The following is a 16263-nucleotide window of genomic DNA, read 5'->3' on the forward strand; positions in this document are numbered from 1 at the left end:
TTAAAATGTCATGACGATCAAGAATATATATACTGAGACGCACATTACCAGGTATTACAAACTGAATGACGAAATTAGTATACCCCCATTTTATGGTTGAGGGTATAACGATAGTGGACAACAACATTTATGTTTGAGTTTTGGCATGTTTGAGCATGGCATTTTATGTCGATCTAGCGATGTCGGTCTGTCTGTCGAAAGCACGCTAACTTTCGATGGAGTAAAGCTAGCCGCTTGAAATTTTGCACAAATACTTCTTTTTAGTGTAGGTCGGTCGGGATTGTAAATAGGCCATATTGGTCCATGTTTTGATAAAGCTGCCACACAAACCGTTCTTGGGTCTTGACTTCTTGAGCCACTAGAGGGCGCAATTCCTATCCGATTTGCCTGAAATTTTGCATGACATGTTTTGTTATGATTTGCAACGACATTGCTAATTATGGTTCAAATCGGTCAGGTGTCTTGATTTGGTGAGCTTCTAGAGGGCGCAGTTCCTATCCGATTTGACTGATATTTTGCATGACGTGTTTTGTTATGATTTCCAACGACATTGCTAAGTATGATTCAAATTAGTCAAAAACCTGATATAGCTGCCATATAAACCGATCTGGAATCTTGACTTTTTGAGCCTCTAGAGGTCGCAATTATAATCCGATTTGTCTAAAATATTTTACGAAGGATCCTTATCATGACATACGTGCTTATTATGGTCTGAACCGGTCTATAGACTGATACAACTCCCATATAAACCGAACTCTCTATTTTACTTCTTATTCGAATTGGCTGAAACTTTACACAGGACTCCAACGTATAATTTAATTATGGTCTGAATAGGACCATAACTTGATATCGCTCTAATAGCAGAGAAAATCGTTACTTTTATCTTTTTTAAAAAGAGATGCCGGAGAAAGAACTTGACAAATGCGATCCATATATAAGATTCGGCCCGGTCGAACTTAGCACGCTTTTACTTGTTTATAATGAAAATCGCCCGTATGGCTCACCATCCCATTCTCAGACAAACAGATTATATCGTAAAAGGGACAATTATTGTTCGATCTTAATATTATACATATTGACTTAGACCTTGCGAGTTACTATCTACGAGCATAAGCAAATTTAAATCCTCCAGTTCTTGGTGTTGCGCTTATTTCTGGCTAGAGACCACTGTCAAGTCAATTGAAACTTTATTCTAAGGTAAATTACGTTTTAATTGTTGCCTAATTTATGCTACATTATGGGTAATTTCCATTCGATTGTAACAGAATTTAAAAAGCTTAAGGAAAATAGCAATTTTGATCGATTCCCCGAATTTTAAATGAGCTTGTGCAAGATTATAAATTTGTCCACACAGTAGCATTCAAATCAGTTGCAGTTCTGAGGGCAATTCGTTCAAAATATTGGGATTACGCGTTTTTACCTCAACGACCATACTAAAGCTACGAATCGTTTCCAGAACAAATAAGTTCTAATTTTTGTTTTGGATAAAAGGCGTTAGAATCCGTCGACCAACTACTGAATTATGTCGAATATCAGCGTTAAAGAAAATGTTTCAACCTTTCCGTCAAGGGTCGAGAAAAAATCGAAAATATTGCGTATTTATCCTGAATCCGAAGATGATGACATAGTAATATCGGGTATGGCTGGAAAATTTCCAAACTGCCATAATATCGCTGAGTATAAGCATTGTCTCTACAATAAGGTGCGTGTGTGTTTAAATGAAGTTGTTAACATTATTTTATAACAATGCGAATCAGGTTTTATAAAAATCAAATACTTAATAAAGGACCTCTGGGCCAGAGGCAGACAAACAGAAGATAAAATAAATAAAAACAAAATCACTAGAGACAACAGTGTGTGTGTATGTGTGTGTGTGTGAGTTAAAACACTACTAATTCCAGCAGAAAATAATTATGATGCTCATGATAATAGTTTTTAAGATCAACTACCGCAGAAGGTTGTTATAGAACATCTATCACATTCAGTGGAAAAGAATGAAAACTAAAAAACCTACTGTGTTGTGGATAAAAGTCCAAAACTTTAAAAAAGAATAAAATAGAGTAAATCTCTCAATGCGCCTGAAATATGTCGCTACCAAGTTTATTCAATAAAACAAAATCTGCGGTTAGAGTTCTTTATGGTGATATCGGCTGAGCCGAACATTTGCTACCTGCTACCTGAATCTTCTGCAGCAAGTGCACATACAGTTTATAGCGGATGGTCGAAACGGTTAGCCAAATATGTTCCGATTATTCGACTCTTATCGCGGGGTTTATATAAGATACCTTCAAAAACAATAAGCAAGTATATATGCATAAGATTTTTTTTCTTTTGATCCCAATGAGCAAACTACGAAATATCATGGCGGTCGGGTAACGATAAGCCGAGCCGACATTACTACCAATGTAAGATGAAACATTACATTTGAGAAAATCGGTTGTAGATTTTAGGTCCTAGCCGGGAATAGGTAATCATATTTATGCAGAATTTATAGTTGAAACATCAACTCTCACTTTCTTATATCAAGGTAATGATCGAATTTGTCACCCAATCATCGCGAAATTTCCCACATATCACTTTGTTAGCCCAATGACAAGCGCTTTAAATTTTCAGCAAAAATCGATTCAGATTTAGATTTGTCACAGCCACAGTAGTGGTACAGGGTAAAGTTGATGTTTTAATCATAAATTCGTATTTCCGGCCAGGACCTAAAATCCTCAACTGGTTCCCTTAGAAAGTACTACTTACTACTTTGGACGTCGAGTCGGTACGGTCGTGTCGTTAACCGAATGCTATAATATTAGGTATTTTGGTTATTTGGATCAAAAGAGGAAAACATTGAGGGTAGGCGTTTCCCTAATTGCGAACTGGTCATAACCACTGTAGTGTGTACCAAGCGGAAATCCATGCAATTAAAGAAGTGATAGAAGGGTTAGATATAATGTCACAACAATGACTGGCATAAATATCTTCTCAAACAGCCGCTTAATCTCTGGGGAACATATTTGAGAATTCAAAAACCGTCCTCCACGTATCGCAGATCTCTCAAGGAGATGACCGAACTGTGAGCAACATTCACCTGTTCTGCATGCTCGGCCACAGAGATTCACAGGGAATTGTAGAACAGGCGAACTTGCGAGATTAGGAACTACCATACACATTCCTAGAAAACTAGAATCTGTGGATATGCCTCTTGCCCGAAGGGCAACGAACGACAGATGGTCACAAAGGGGGCTGTGAACTAGAGCTGGCAAAATATCGATGGCCCTATCGATATTTAATTTTTTGACTGAATATCGATTGTTATTTTTCCGATGGATGCTATCGCAAAAGTAAAATTTTGTGCAAAACTAAACAGAAATAAGCAATCCGACACTGAATGTATACTTTAAGATACATAGCGCCTATAGAGGGCGCAGTTTCATACGATTAGACTAAGCAATGATTTCCCTCATGACTTCCAACTGACTTTTTGGGTATCCTAATATAGTCACTCCGTTTGAAATACCTCGAAATATTGGTCCGAGACCCCATAAAGTTTATACATATATTCTTGATCGTCTCGACATTGTGAGTCGAACTAGCTATGTCCGTCCATCCGACCGTCCGTCAGTCTGTCTTTCGGTCGATATCACTATAGCGCTTGAACGAATGAACATATCCCCTTGAAATTCTTCACAGATACTTTTTATTGATATATGTCGTCGGGGATTGCCAATGGGCTATATCGGTTCAGATTCGGATATAGCGCCCATATAAACCGATCTCTTGATTTGACATCTTGAGCCTCTGGAAGCCGCAATTGTTATCCGATTTTAAAGTGTAAAATTTAAATTTAAAAATTTTTATAAAATTTCACACTGAGTTCTTTGTTTAAACTTTCAACAACTATGACAAGTACGGCCCAATTCGGCCGTTGACCTGTTCAGCTTCCATATAATCCGATGTCCTGATTAGTCTTCTACGAACAATAGAAGCTTAAATTTGTGCTTGGTTTGGCAAAAATTTATTTAACTTAAACTTATTTTGTGGAAACATTTTGCAGAATCCATGGTATTGCTTTTCCAATATTCGATCAGGCTGAACTTAACACATTTTTACTTGTTTGGATATCAAAATGCCTATTTTACTGCAATCAACTGTACCAATGGCTCTTATGTTTATCATAACTCATTCAATGATATTATCCCTGGAAAAATCCAATTGATAAGTCCGATTGGTGCCAGACAAAATCGCGGTCGAAGAGACCAGTCAATGCCATTAACAACAACACATTTTCTTCCTAACTTTTAAGGAAAAAGTTCTATTCCCATTTGTAATATAAACAGAGTATCCTACGATATCCGATTGTATGGCCATCTAAAATCTTAAATCTTGGAATAGAAAAGAAAATAAGAAATATTTTAGAGAATCTCACTACAGGCAGTTTAAATTCTTCTTCAGGAATGCAAATTGGGATTTGTCTGACTATATGAGCCTTCTCATGTTGAACTTAAATCTAAATTGCAAATAATACGAACTCCTTTCTATTGTCGATTTAAATGAGTATTTTAATTGAATGCAGTCATTACTTAACGAATCGAGATTTATGATTTGGATACTCATCAGATTTTTTACTTTCTACATCATGCTTGGTATAAGCCGTTTAGTGTGGATTTCCACTTTCGGTTTATAAAACAATTGTTATGCTTAAAAGGTATCGAAGTTCTTTGTTAATTTGCGTTTTCTCTTGTTCAATTAAACTTTCAGATTGATATGATAGACGATGATGAACGTCGCTGGCGTCACTTTAGCCCCGAGATACCTAAACGTGGTGGTAAAATTTACAATTTAGAAAAATTCGATGCCACCTTCTTTGGAGTGCACTTCAAACAAGCACACACACTGGATCCTCAAACGAGAATAATGATAGAAACTGCATATGAAGCCGTCATTGATGCTGGCATTAACCCAAAGACTTTACGTGGTTCTAGGACAGGCGTTTACGTTGGATCATGTATATCCGAATCGGAAAAAACTTGGTTTTACGAAAAAGTGTCGTCGGGTGGTTTTGGCATTACGGGTTGCAGCCGTGCCATGTTGGCCAATCGCATATCATATTCCTTAGGTTTGCAAGGACCATCGTTCCTAGTAGATACCGCTTGTTCCAGTTCAATGTATGCACTGGATTGCGCTTTCAGCGCACTGCGCAGTGGCGAAATTGATGCGGCCATTATAGGAGGTTCTAATTTGATGCTACATCCATTTGTAACTTTACAGTTTGCGCGGTAAGTAGGATTTTGCTATTTTCGTCCCGCTTTATTCATATCGCAAAACTTTGTACTCGTTGGCTAGATTATTAAGACCTGTTTTAACGTTATTTGGTAAATGTTTCTTTCTTAACCGGTTTGTATGGGGGCTACATCTATGTATGGAAGAATCTGGGGGTGTGAGTGTTGGTGGCCATACGCCTACCGCACATACCAAATTTCAGTCAAATCGAATGAAAATTGACGCATCTAGGGGCTCATGAAGTCAAATCAGGGAGAGGTTTATATAGGGACTATAACTATTTTTGAACCATTGTCCGTGTACTAAATCGGATGATTTAGAAAAAGATTTGATATCAGGATGCAGTACTTATGCAAAATTTCAAGTGGATCTTTTGATTAGTTCTAACGACATATTGATCTCCGGCCCTACAAAGTATATATATATTATTGATCGTCCGAATCGATTTAGAAAATTTCAATTTTGAATTATTTTTATTTTTTGGTATTAGATTTGGTTTGGGTTGAAAATAGGGTGCGAGAATTAATCCATCATAATTTTTCTCCTTTCCACGTCCCTAAGTTCTTTCAAGTCTGGTATTTTATCCCAACCTAATTGCCGGTATCTGTTAGCTGCGAAAGGCGGACAATGACACAGCAAATGCTCCAACGTCTCATCAAGTTCCCCACATGCCCTACACATGCTACCACTTGCCGCACCTATTTTCCATATGTGAGCTCTTGGTCCTATGTATCCCGTTATGACACCGACAGTTATACTGATCTTCTTTCTTCTTTTTATACCCTCCACCATAGGGGGGTATACTATTTTCGTCATTCTGTTTGTAACTACTCGAAATATTCGTCTGAGACCCCATGAAGTATATATATTCTTGATCGTCGTGACATTTTATGCCGATCTAGCCATGTCCGTCTGTATGTCTGTCGAAAGCACGCTAACTTCCGAAGGAGTAAAGCTAGCCGCTTGAAATTTTGCACAAATACTTCTTATTAGTGTAGGTCGGTTGGTATTGTAAATGGGTCATATCGGTCCATAACCTGATATAGCTGCCATATAAACCGATCTTGGGTCTTGACTTCTTGAACCTCTAAAGAGCGTAATTCTTATCCAATTTTAATGAATTTAAGCACGAAGTGTTTTGTTATGATATCCAACAACTTTGCCAAGTATGGTTCAAATCAGTCTATATCCTGCGATATAAACAGATCTTGGGTCTTAACTTCTTGAGCCTCTAGAGTGCGCAATTATTATCCGATTTGATTTGAAATTTTGTACGACGGATCCTCTCATGACCATCAACATACGTGCTTATTATGGTCTGAATCGGTCTATAGCCCGATACAGCTCCTATATATATCAATCTCTCCATTTTACTTCTTGAGCCCCCAAAGGGCGCAATTCTTATTCGAATTGGCTGACATTTTACACAGGTCTCCAACATATAATTTAATTGTGGTCCGAACCGGACCATATCTTGATATCGCGCTAATAGCAGAGCAAATCTTTTCTTATATCCTATTTTGCCTAAGAAGAGATGCCGGGAAAAGAACTCGACAAATGCGATCCATGGTGGAGGGTATATAAGATTCGGCCCGGCCGAACTTAGCACGCTTTTACTTGTTAGTAATAACCTCGTCTTCTTACGATATGAATCTCCCCGTGGGATTTTCGCCATCCTAACGACCGTTTCGCTGTTGTGGGCTATGTCACCAGTCTTTCGGGTGCATTTAACTAGTTTATTGACGGCATTTCTCTGCATCTCTCATGGCCAAATCGTCTTCTCTTTCATTCCCCCTTACCCCTCTACGGCCTGGCACCCACACAATGCGGATAGTGCTATCCTTTCTACACCTCAAGACAGTCGGTGACCTTACCGTCTTGATTGTTACAGCCCAGATGGCTATTTTACTGCCTGTAAAGATGCTTACACTCAACGGCCTCGCGTTAACATCACCTTAGATATTTCGTGACCGCCAGGATCTCCTCCTTATGGTCAGACAGTCGGAAAGCAATTTCAGTCCCTGGGTTCTTAATGTAGACTGCAGGATCACTCTGTTATCTGACTTCGATCACTCCGTGCAGCATGGACTTCCAGATGGTAATACCAGAGTTCCGTCAATCCAAGACTAAACTCTGGTGTTCAGGCAACAGTGGAGCCAATGAAATATCCACGGATTTAGACCCCATTGCCAACCTACGGCCCGTCTTCATAGTGCACAACATTTGCAAACCTTCTCGGTACGCTCCCGAACGTAATACTTCCAACTCAGTTTACTGTCCAAGATCACTCCCAATTAAGATATCGTAATCGTTTTATTGTGGAAAGTTGGTGCGCCAAATTGGCCCACCTACGTCTTCCTCGTTGACAGACAGATTTCAGTCTAGCCATGTCCGTCCGCCTGTCTGTTGAAATCACGCTACAGTCTTTAAACATAAAGATATTGATAAAGATATTAAGTTCGAAGATGGGCTATATCGGACTATATCTTGATATAGCCCCCATATAGACCGATCCGCCGATTTAGGGTCTTAGGCCCATAAAAGCCACATTTATTATCTGATTTTGCTGACATTTAGGAGGTGAGTTGTGTTAGGCTCTTCGATATCCTTCTTCAATTTGGCCTAGATCGGTCCAGATTTGGATATAGCTGCCATTTAGACCGACCCTCCGATTAAGGGTCTTAGGCCCATAAAAGCCACTTTTATTATTCGATTTAGCTGAAATTTGGGACAGTGAGTTGTGTTAGGCCCTTCGACATCTTTCGTTAATTTGGGCCAGATCGATCCAGATTTGGTTACAGCTGCCATATAGACCGATCCTCCAATCTTCTGCCCATAAAAGCCACATATATTATCCGATTTTGATGGAATTTGGGACGGTGAATTGCGTTAGGCCCTTCGACATCCTTCGTTAATTTGGCCCAGATCGATCCAGATTTAGGGTCTTAGGCCCATAAAAGCCACATTTATTATCCGATTTTGCTGAAATTTGGGACAGTGAGTTAAGTTAAGCCCCTTGACACACTTCTGCTATATGGCACAGATCGGTCCAGATTTGGATATAGCTGCAGCATAGACCGATCTCTCGGTTTTAGGTTTGGGACCATAAAAGGCGCATTTATTACCCGATGTCGCTGAAATTTGAGACAGTGAGTTTAGATAGGCTCTTCGACGTCCTTCTTTATTTCGCTGCTATACAGGCTGATCTATCGATTCCGAAATTTGGGACAGTGCTTTATGTTAGGCTCTTCGAAATTTTTCTGTAACTTGGCCCAAATCGGTCCAGATTTGGACATAGCTGCCACGTAGACCGATATCTCGATTTAAAGTCTTGTCCCCATAAATGGCGCATTTATAATCCAATTTCACTGAAATTGACACAGTGACTTATGTTAGGCTTTTCGACATCCGTGTCGTATATGGTTCCGATCGGTTTATTTTTAGATATAGCTACTGTACTTATTAGTATTTGTTCCAAATCGGAACATATTTCGATATAACTTCTATGGACATAAGGTATGCAGTTTTCACCGGATTTTGACGAAAGGTGGTTTACATATATACCCGAGGTGGTGGGTATCCAAAGTTCGGCCCGGCCGAACTTAACGGCTTTTTACTTGTTTTTTGTTTGTATCAAACATGATTATTTCGGATGTGTGTTAGAGTGGCCAGCGTTAAATACAAAGTATTAAGCGGAAAGAGATTCTTATTTATCCATAACCTAGCGATACCAATAGATTGCTAAATAAAACTATCCAAGTATTAGGGATATAAATAGTGAAATGCTATCAGTGGTTACATATTTTTGTACTTTAAAGTGCAGTGCAAATTTGTATGAAAAAGTCATCTATGTAGAACATCTGTCGTCAGGATTACCATGATATGTTTTTTACAAATAAGTGTGGCCATCCACAGAAATCCTCTATTGTGAATGGCAACATAAAGTTGAAGCCAATCTTTTCTTATATGTAATCTTTGGGAGTAAAGCACGAATCTGAAAACAATATTCGGGAAAAGGTATCTATGGGGCCACCCCACCCCCGTTACACCATCCAAATAGGAGGTATTTGCTGACAATTGCAATATGCGGCTCAAATAAGAGGTATTTTAGAGTAGAACACGAATGTGATATATATTTTCAGGGCCAAGTCACTGAGTAGCCGTCCCATCCCACAAACCGGTCATGTTTTAAGACTATGGGAATATGGGGCTCAAATGAAAGGTATTTGGGAGCAGACTACGAATCTGATATCAACATTAGGGACCAAATGTCTAGGGGATGTCCCACCCCCAAAACAACAACCAAATAGGACTCATTTGCTCACCATGACAATTTGGGTCCTTAAGAGAGTGGAGAACGATATTGATCGATATGTCCCGAACCGGACATAATGCCGACTTTTGCAATAAGGGGTTTAAATGAACGGTTTTAAGATTGGAAAACGAATTTGATATCCAATTTTGGTGCCAATGGCAATTTGGGGTTCAAATAAATGATATTTGGGAGTAGAACACAATGCTGATATATTTTCAGGGCACCCAAATTCGGGCATATTTTCAGACCATGCCAATGTGGGGTTTAAATGAAAGTTATTGGGTAGTAGAGCACGAAATGGAAACCCACTTTCGGGACCAATTTTCTGGGGGTCTACCCCTTTCCCAAAAAACCCCCCAAAGAGTACAAAATTTACGGACCATATAAATATGTGACTCAAAGGAAAGTTGTTTGAGATTAGAAAACGAATTTGATAATTAATATTGGGGCCAAGTGTTTGGGGAACGTCTCATCCCATAGAACCGCTTAAACCAATGGCAATACGGGGTTGAAATAAATGTTATTTGAGAGAAGAGCACGATGCTGATATTATTTTCAGGGCCAAGTGCCTGGGAGACAACTTTACCCCCGATAACACCCCTAAATCGGACATCATGAGAATGTTGGGCTCAATTATGTAGTACATCTACATTAACAATGGAATACATCTAACATCCAAAATTAAATAAAGCAATAACGATTGTATAGAATTCAGATAAAGGCATTTGTATTGTTATACTGTTAGCCAAGCGATATATATACATTTACTTTTTTCGTAGCATGGTATTCACGAAAAGCTCTTTAATTGCTGAAAAAATTATTCAAATGACAATTTTGTTCCACATAAAGTAAAAGAAGGAGCAGCGGAGCGAGCCCTGTCCACCTAGTTATTTATAAAATTGCATGCATAAATCTAAAATTAGGTACATTTTATTTCCACACATGTTTAGCAAATTTTATTTATTAGTTTTACAATCATTTGCATTTTTTTTCCTTGTATTGTTTTGACAGGTTGGCAAATGTCGTTGCCACCTAATGCCAAACAAACAGACTTGCACTGGCAATTTTTTTATTTTTTTCCCTTCACGGCATGCCTTTTCAGTACTAAAATAAAACACAGCATATGTATGAGTCTATTTGTACGCACCCAAATAACAATTGAATGAATGTTTGCCCAAGAAAGCATAGGTCTTATGTCAATTCCGGTTGGCAAACTATATACCGGAAGAACGGATTCAGATAGAATTCTGAAATTTTGCATTAATGATATTTTCCGCATAATATGTTAATCGAACACTAAAGACCAAAACAGAACAATTCCCACAAAACTTAAAGAGTTCTTAACTTTGAGGATTTGTGTCACGTGTGAGCATGGTATAACATTTTTGGTGTTGTAAAAAATGAACTGCGATAAGGGTCTGTTTTTTTAGCACTATACATTCAATGCAAGTCAGGTGTACTGGAAAGATAACCATTGACAAGTTGGACTGGATATATTAGCTGTGTTTTATTTCAGTACTATATAGTGCATGAAAATGACATCTATCCAGGACAACGAAGTACTGGATAAATTACTAGTGCAGGCTTATGTAATACATCTGTTGTCAGGATTGCCATAACATGTCCCCTCCTTGTGATAATTTATCATTCGTTGTCCTTCGGGCCTGGTCTTAGCATACATGTCGCTAGGGGCATGCCCACAGATTCCAGTTTTCCTTGAATGTGTAAGGTAGTTCCTAGTATCGCAAGCTCGTCCGCTTTACAATTCTTTTGGATATCTATATGGCCCGGCACACAGAACAGGAGAATTTTGAACTGTTCAGCCATCTCGTTGAGAGATCTGCGACAGTCAAGGGCGTTTTTTGTGTTCAGAATTACGTTCTCCAGGAATTTAATGGCTGTCTGAGAAGATATTTATGCCAATCGTCGTTATGACATTATATCTTAGCCATTTCACCACTTTCTTGATTGCAAGGATTTCTGCTAGATACACACTGCAGTGGTCGGGCAACCTTTTCGATATGACTAGTTTTAGATATTTAGAGTATACCCCAAAGCCCAGCTGGTCCCCTAGTTTGGAACCATTCATATAGTAGTACCAATCTGTTCTATCAGAAATAGTAGTACAGTAATTTTTATCAAAAAACGGCTCAGGTAGGGTGTAATCCACACTGTCTGAAACATCGGACAACACAGTGTTCGTAGCCGGCACATCATCAAAGAGAAAGCTCCCTTGCCATTAGGGTCGTGGTCGCAGAAATTTTTCTAGCCACAAAGTCCACAGGCATAAGATGTAGCATTGAATTCATTGCATCAGATGGTGTCATCCTCAGTGCGGCTGTGATGCACAAAGAAGCCATCCTTTGGATTCGATTAAGTACTGAGCAGTATGTGGACTTTGAAGCGCCGTCCACCAGACCACAACACCATAAAGCATTATAGGTCTGACAACTGCAGTATATACCCTATGTATGACACGTGGTCTTAACCCCCAACTTTTGCCAATGGCTTTCTTGCAGGTCTATAGGGCAAGAGTTGCCTTTCTTTCCTTTTCCAAAATGTTGGATTTGAAGTTCAATTTCCTGTCCAGCAAAACACCCAGGAATTTTGCGCTTTCTGTAAATGGAATATTCTCTCCACCCAAGGAGACAGGTTCCACTGTAGGTAACTTGCATCTCCTCCTGAAAAGAACTTCTTCTGTCCTGCACGCATTTATTACTAGACCACTTTCGGTAGCCCACTTTGCTGTTGCACGTAAAGCTTTCTGAAGTATATCTCTGAGAGTGCTGGGAAACTTCCCCTAACCGCAATTGCCACGTCATCAGCATACGCGACCACTTTTACACCTTTTTCTTCCAGAGACAATAATATATTGTTAATGGCTATATTCCAAAGTAAAGGAGACAGTACATCTTCTTGAGGTGTTCCTCTGCTGACCCATCTTTTTATATCCACAGATCCCAAGTCTGCCGTAATGCATCTTTTAGTAAAATTTCTTACGGTAGAGTTGATGACTAAAAACTTAAACTTCTTCATGATTGATGTCGGTTTTACATTATTGGAAGCTACCATTGTATATTTCTTGACAGCGAGAGAACCCTTTCGGAATGAAAATGACCTTCGTGACATTCTGATACAAGCAGAATATATCTCCCTAAGGGGATAACCACCGCTAAAGATTTTGTTGATGTTCACATCGGGATTTGAACCCAGGCGTTAGGCGTCATGGTCGGGCAAGCTAACCTATGCGCCACGGTGGCCTCTAGAGGCTCAAAAGTCAAGATCCGAGATTGGTTTATATGGGAGCTATTCAAAACATGCATCAATATGGGCCATTTACAATCCCAACCGATCTACCTTAATAGGAAAGCCATTAGAAGGGAAAACACAGCTGAAATTTTTTTCTGATGGTCTCACCATAGAATATATGTACCGTATGGGGTCTTAGGCCAATATTTCGATGTGTTACAAACGGAATGAGAAAGTTAGTATGCCCCCATTCTATGGTGGAGGGTATAATAAAAAGGAATTACAATGTTGATCTTTGTTACACCGAAAACAAGCTAATCAAGTTAGAGAGCGTAAGTTCGGCCGGGTGGAACTTTGGATATCCACCGTCTCCGTTATACATATTAACCTCATTACGTTAAGTCCGCTGAAAAATACACCATTTAAGAGATCTTAGAAGCTACATCGAAATATGGCCCAATCTGAACCAAATTCGCAAGGGGCGAGGGTTCCAATGAAATAAACTATCCTAGACATAAAATGAGTGATTTGCCTAAATGGAAGCTATATCCAAATATAGTCCGATCTACACCATATTCAGGATGTTTAGGGGTCTAATACAACTCAAAAAAATCACTGCCCTAGACCCAAAACTTACAATCGGGAGATCGGTATAAATGACAGCTACATCCAAATATAGACCGATCTGCTCCACGTAACGCGCGGATGTCGAAGAGCCCCCTTTTATGTGCCCAAAAACCTAAATCGGGAGGTCGGTCTATATGGCAGCTATATCAAAATATAGCCCGATTTTAACTATACTCGGTACGAGCGATGTCGAGGGATCTAACAAACTCATTGTGCCAAATTTCAGCGAAATCGGCTAATAGATGCGCCTTTTGTAGGCCATAGAAGATAAACCGGTAGATCGGTCTATATATGAGCTATTTCAAGATACAGGCCGATATAGCCCACCTTCGAACTAAATCTAGACAAAAAATATCTGTGCAAAATTTCAGCACAATATCTCTATTTTATGGACTGTAGTGTGATTCCAACAGACAGACGGACAAACATGGCTAGATTGTCTAAGATTTTTACGACGATCAAGAAAATATACACTTTATATGGTCGCAATTGAATATTTCGATGTGTTGCAAATTGAATGACAAATGAATATGCCCCATCCTTCAATGGTGGGTATACAAGTTGCAAATTCTCTCTTCTGCAGTCTAAGTTAAATGGACACACGCACACACACACACATAAGGTGTTCTGTAGTCTCTTCTTCCTCGATGTCCTCACAGCTTCTGCAAATGTCGTTACTCGCTGCCTTGAGTCTGTTAACATGTTTTTAGATCAGACAGTGAACTGTCATGACGGACACAACGACTGAGTTTAGAAATATGTTCCCCATAGATTTAATGGCTCTCTGAGAAGATATTAATGCCAATCGTCGTTATGACATTATATCTTAGCCATTCCTCCATTTATTTAATTGCGAGGATCTTCCCTTGATACATACTACAGTGGTCGAGCAACTTTCTCGTTTGGAACCATCCGTATAGATGTCTTCTATTGACAGGAATATTGTATTGTACTTCCAATGTAAAAACATGCTAAGTTTGGCCGGGCCGAGTCTTGGGAACCCACCACCATGGGTTCTGATAAAAATTGATACAAACTAAATTAAGTTGAGGCATAAATGTATTCTACATACCAAACTTCTGTCAAACCAGCAAAAAATAAAGCTATATCAGGATTTAGACTGATTTGGACCGTACTTGAGACAGTTGTTGAAAGTCGTAACAGAACACTGCATGCAAAATTTCAGACAAATTGGACAAAAATTGGGGCTTGTAGGGACTTAAGAAGTCAAATCGGTAGGTCGGTTTATATGAGAGGCATACCAGGTTATATACCGATGTGGACTTAGTACAGATGTTAAAAGTCATAATGGAACACTACATGCAAAGTTTCAGCTAATTCGGACAAATATTGCAGCTTCCAGGGACTCAGGAAGTCAAATCGGGAGAACGGTTAATACAGGAGCTATAACAGGTTAAACGCCGATTTGGACCGTACTTGGCACAGTTGTAGAAAGTCATAACAGAACACTATCTGCAAAATTTTAGCCATATTGGACAAATTGTGGCTTCCGGGGGCTCTAGAAGTCTAATCGAGAGATCGCTTTATATGGGAGCTATATCAGGTTATAGACCGATTTGGACCGTACTTGGCACAGTAGTTGGAAGTGATTTCAAAACACCACGAGCAAAATTTCAGCCAAATCGGATAGGTTAGGTTAGGTTGAAAAGAGGGTGCATATATTAATCCGCCCCATGCCGCTATGGACATACACCTAAGCCAGTAATCGGCTTGTTGTGCGCTCTAAAAACTATAAGGTAACTTTTTAAATAGAAAATTTTAAGTTAGGAATCCAAGCTACTTACAAAATCCTTAATTATTTTCAATACCACTCCCCTAAATTGGTTCAAGTGCCGGTATCTGTTAGACGAGAATGCCGGGCAATGACAAAGGAAATGCTCCAACGTCTCATCATCTTCCCCGTAAGCCCTACACATGCTATCACTTGCCGCATCGTCTGTATGTCAATGGGCCGGATATCTAGAATAGTTTCCAGTGCTCTAGTGGGCGTGGTCCTCATCGCTCCTCTTATGCCAAGACAACATGTTCTCTGAACCTGTTGTATGGTCCTTATGTTGCACTTTTTCTCCACAGCAGTCCATAAAACTAATAAGGCGTAAGTTCGGATAAGAATTGCGCCCTCTAGAAGCTCAAGAATTCAAGACCCACGATCGGTTTATATGGCAGCTGTATCAAAGCATGAACCGATTTTCCATCCCAAACGACCTACACTAATAAAAAGTTTTTGTGCAAAATTTGAAGCATCTTGCTTTACTCCTTCGAAAGTTAGCGTGCTTTCGACAGATGGACGGACATGGCTTGATCGACTTAAAATGTCATGACGATCAAAAATATATACAATTTATGGGGTCTGAGACGCATATTTCGAGGTGTTACCAACGAACAAATTTATGTGCACACTGTTTGAATTCCAACTACAAATTTTCTGTTCTTAATTCATTATGACATTTACTATTCCAATTGAATGAACGGCTTTTGTTTGTTTTTATACCCTCCACCATAAGATGGGGGGTATACTAATTTCGTCATTCTGTTTGTAACTACTCGAAATATTCGTCTGAGACCCCATAAAGTATATATATTCTTGATCGTCGTGGCATTTTATGTCGATCTAGCCATGTCCGTCCGTCTGTCCGTCCGTCCGTCTGTCTGTCGAAAGCACGCTTACTTCCGAAGGAGTAAAGCTAGCCGCTTGAAATTTTGCACAAATACTTCTTATTAGTGTAGGTCGTTTGGTATTGTAAATCGGTCCATGTTTTGATATAGCTGCCATATAAACC

At 39.3% G+C, this 16263-nt stretch overlaps 1 protein-coding gene across 1 annotated transcript in view; it reads left to right on the plus strand.

Moving 5' to 3' along the window:
* Positions 1-1367: 1367 nt before the first annotated feature.
* The window catches only part of LOC106090589 (fatty acid synthase), a 36613-nt gene continuing 21717 nt past the window's right edge, over positions 1368-16263 (plus strand). Inside the window, exons 1-2 of the mRNA XM_013256829.2 lie at positions 1368-1702; positions 4750-5267. Of these exons, the coding sequence (XP_013112283.2) occupies positions 1523-1702; positions 4750-5267 (698 nt within the window). The 5' untranslated portion in view covers positions 1368-1522. The remainder of the gene's footprint in view (positions 1703-4749; positions 5268-16263) is intronic.

Source organism: Stomoxys calcitrans, chromosome 2, assembly GCF_963082655.1.
Source record: "Stomoxys calcitrans chromosome 2, idStoCalc2.1, whole genome shotgun sequence".
Lineage (NCBI taxonomy): Eukaryota > Metazoa > Arthropoda > Insecta > Diptera > Muscidae > Stomoxys > Stomoxys calcitrans.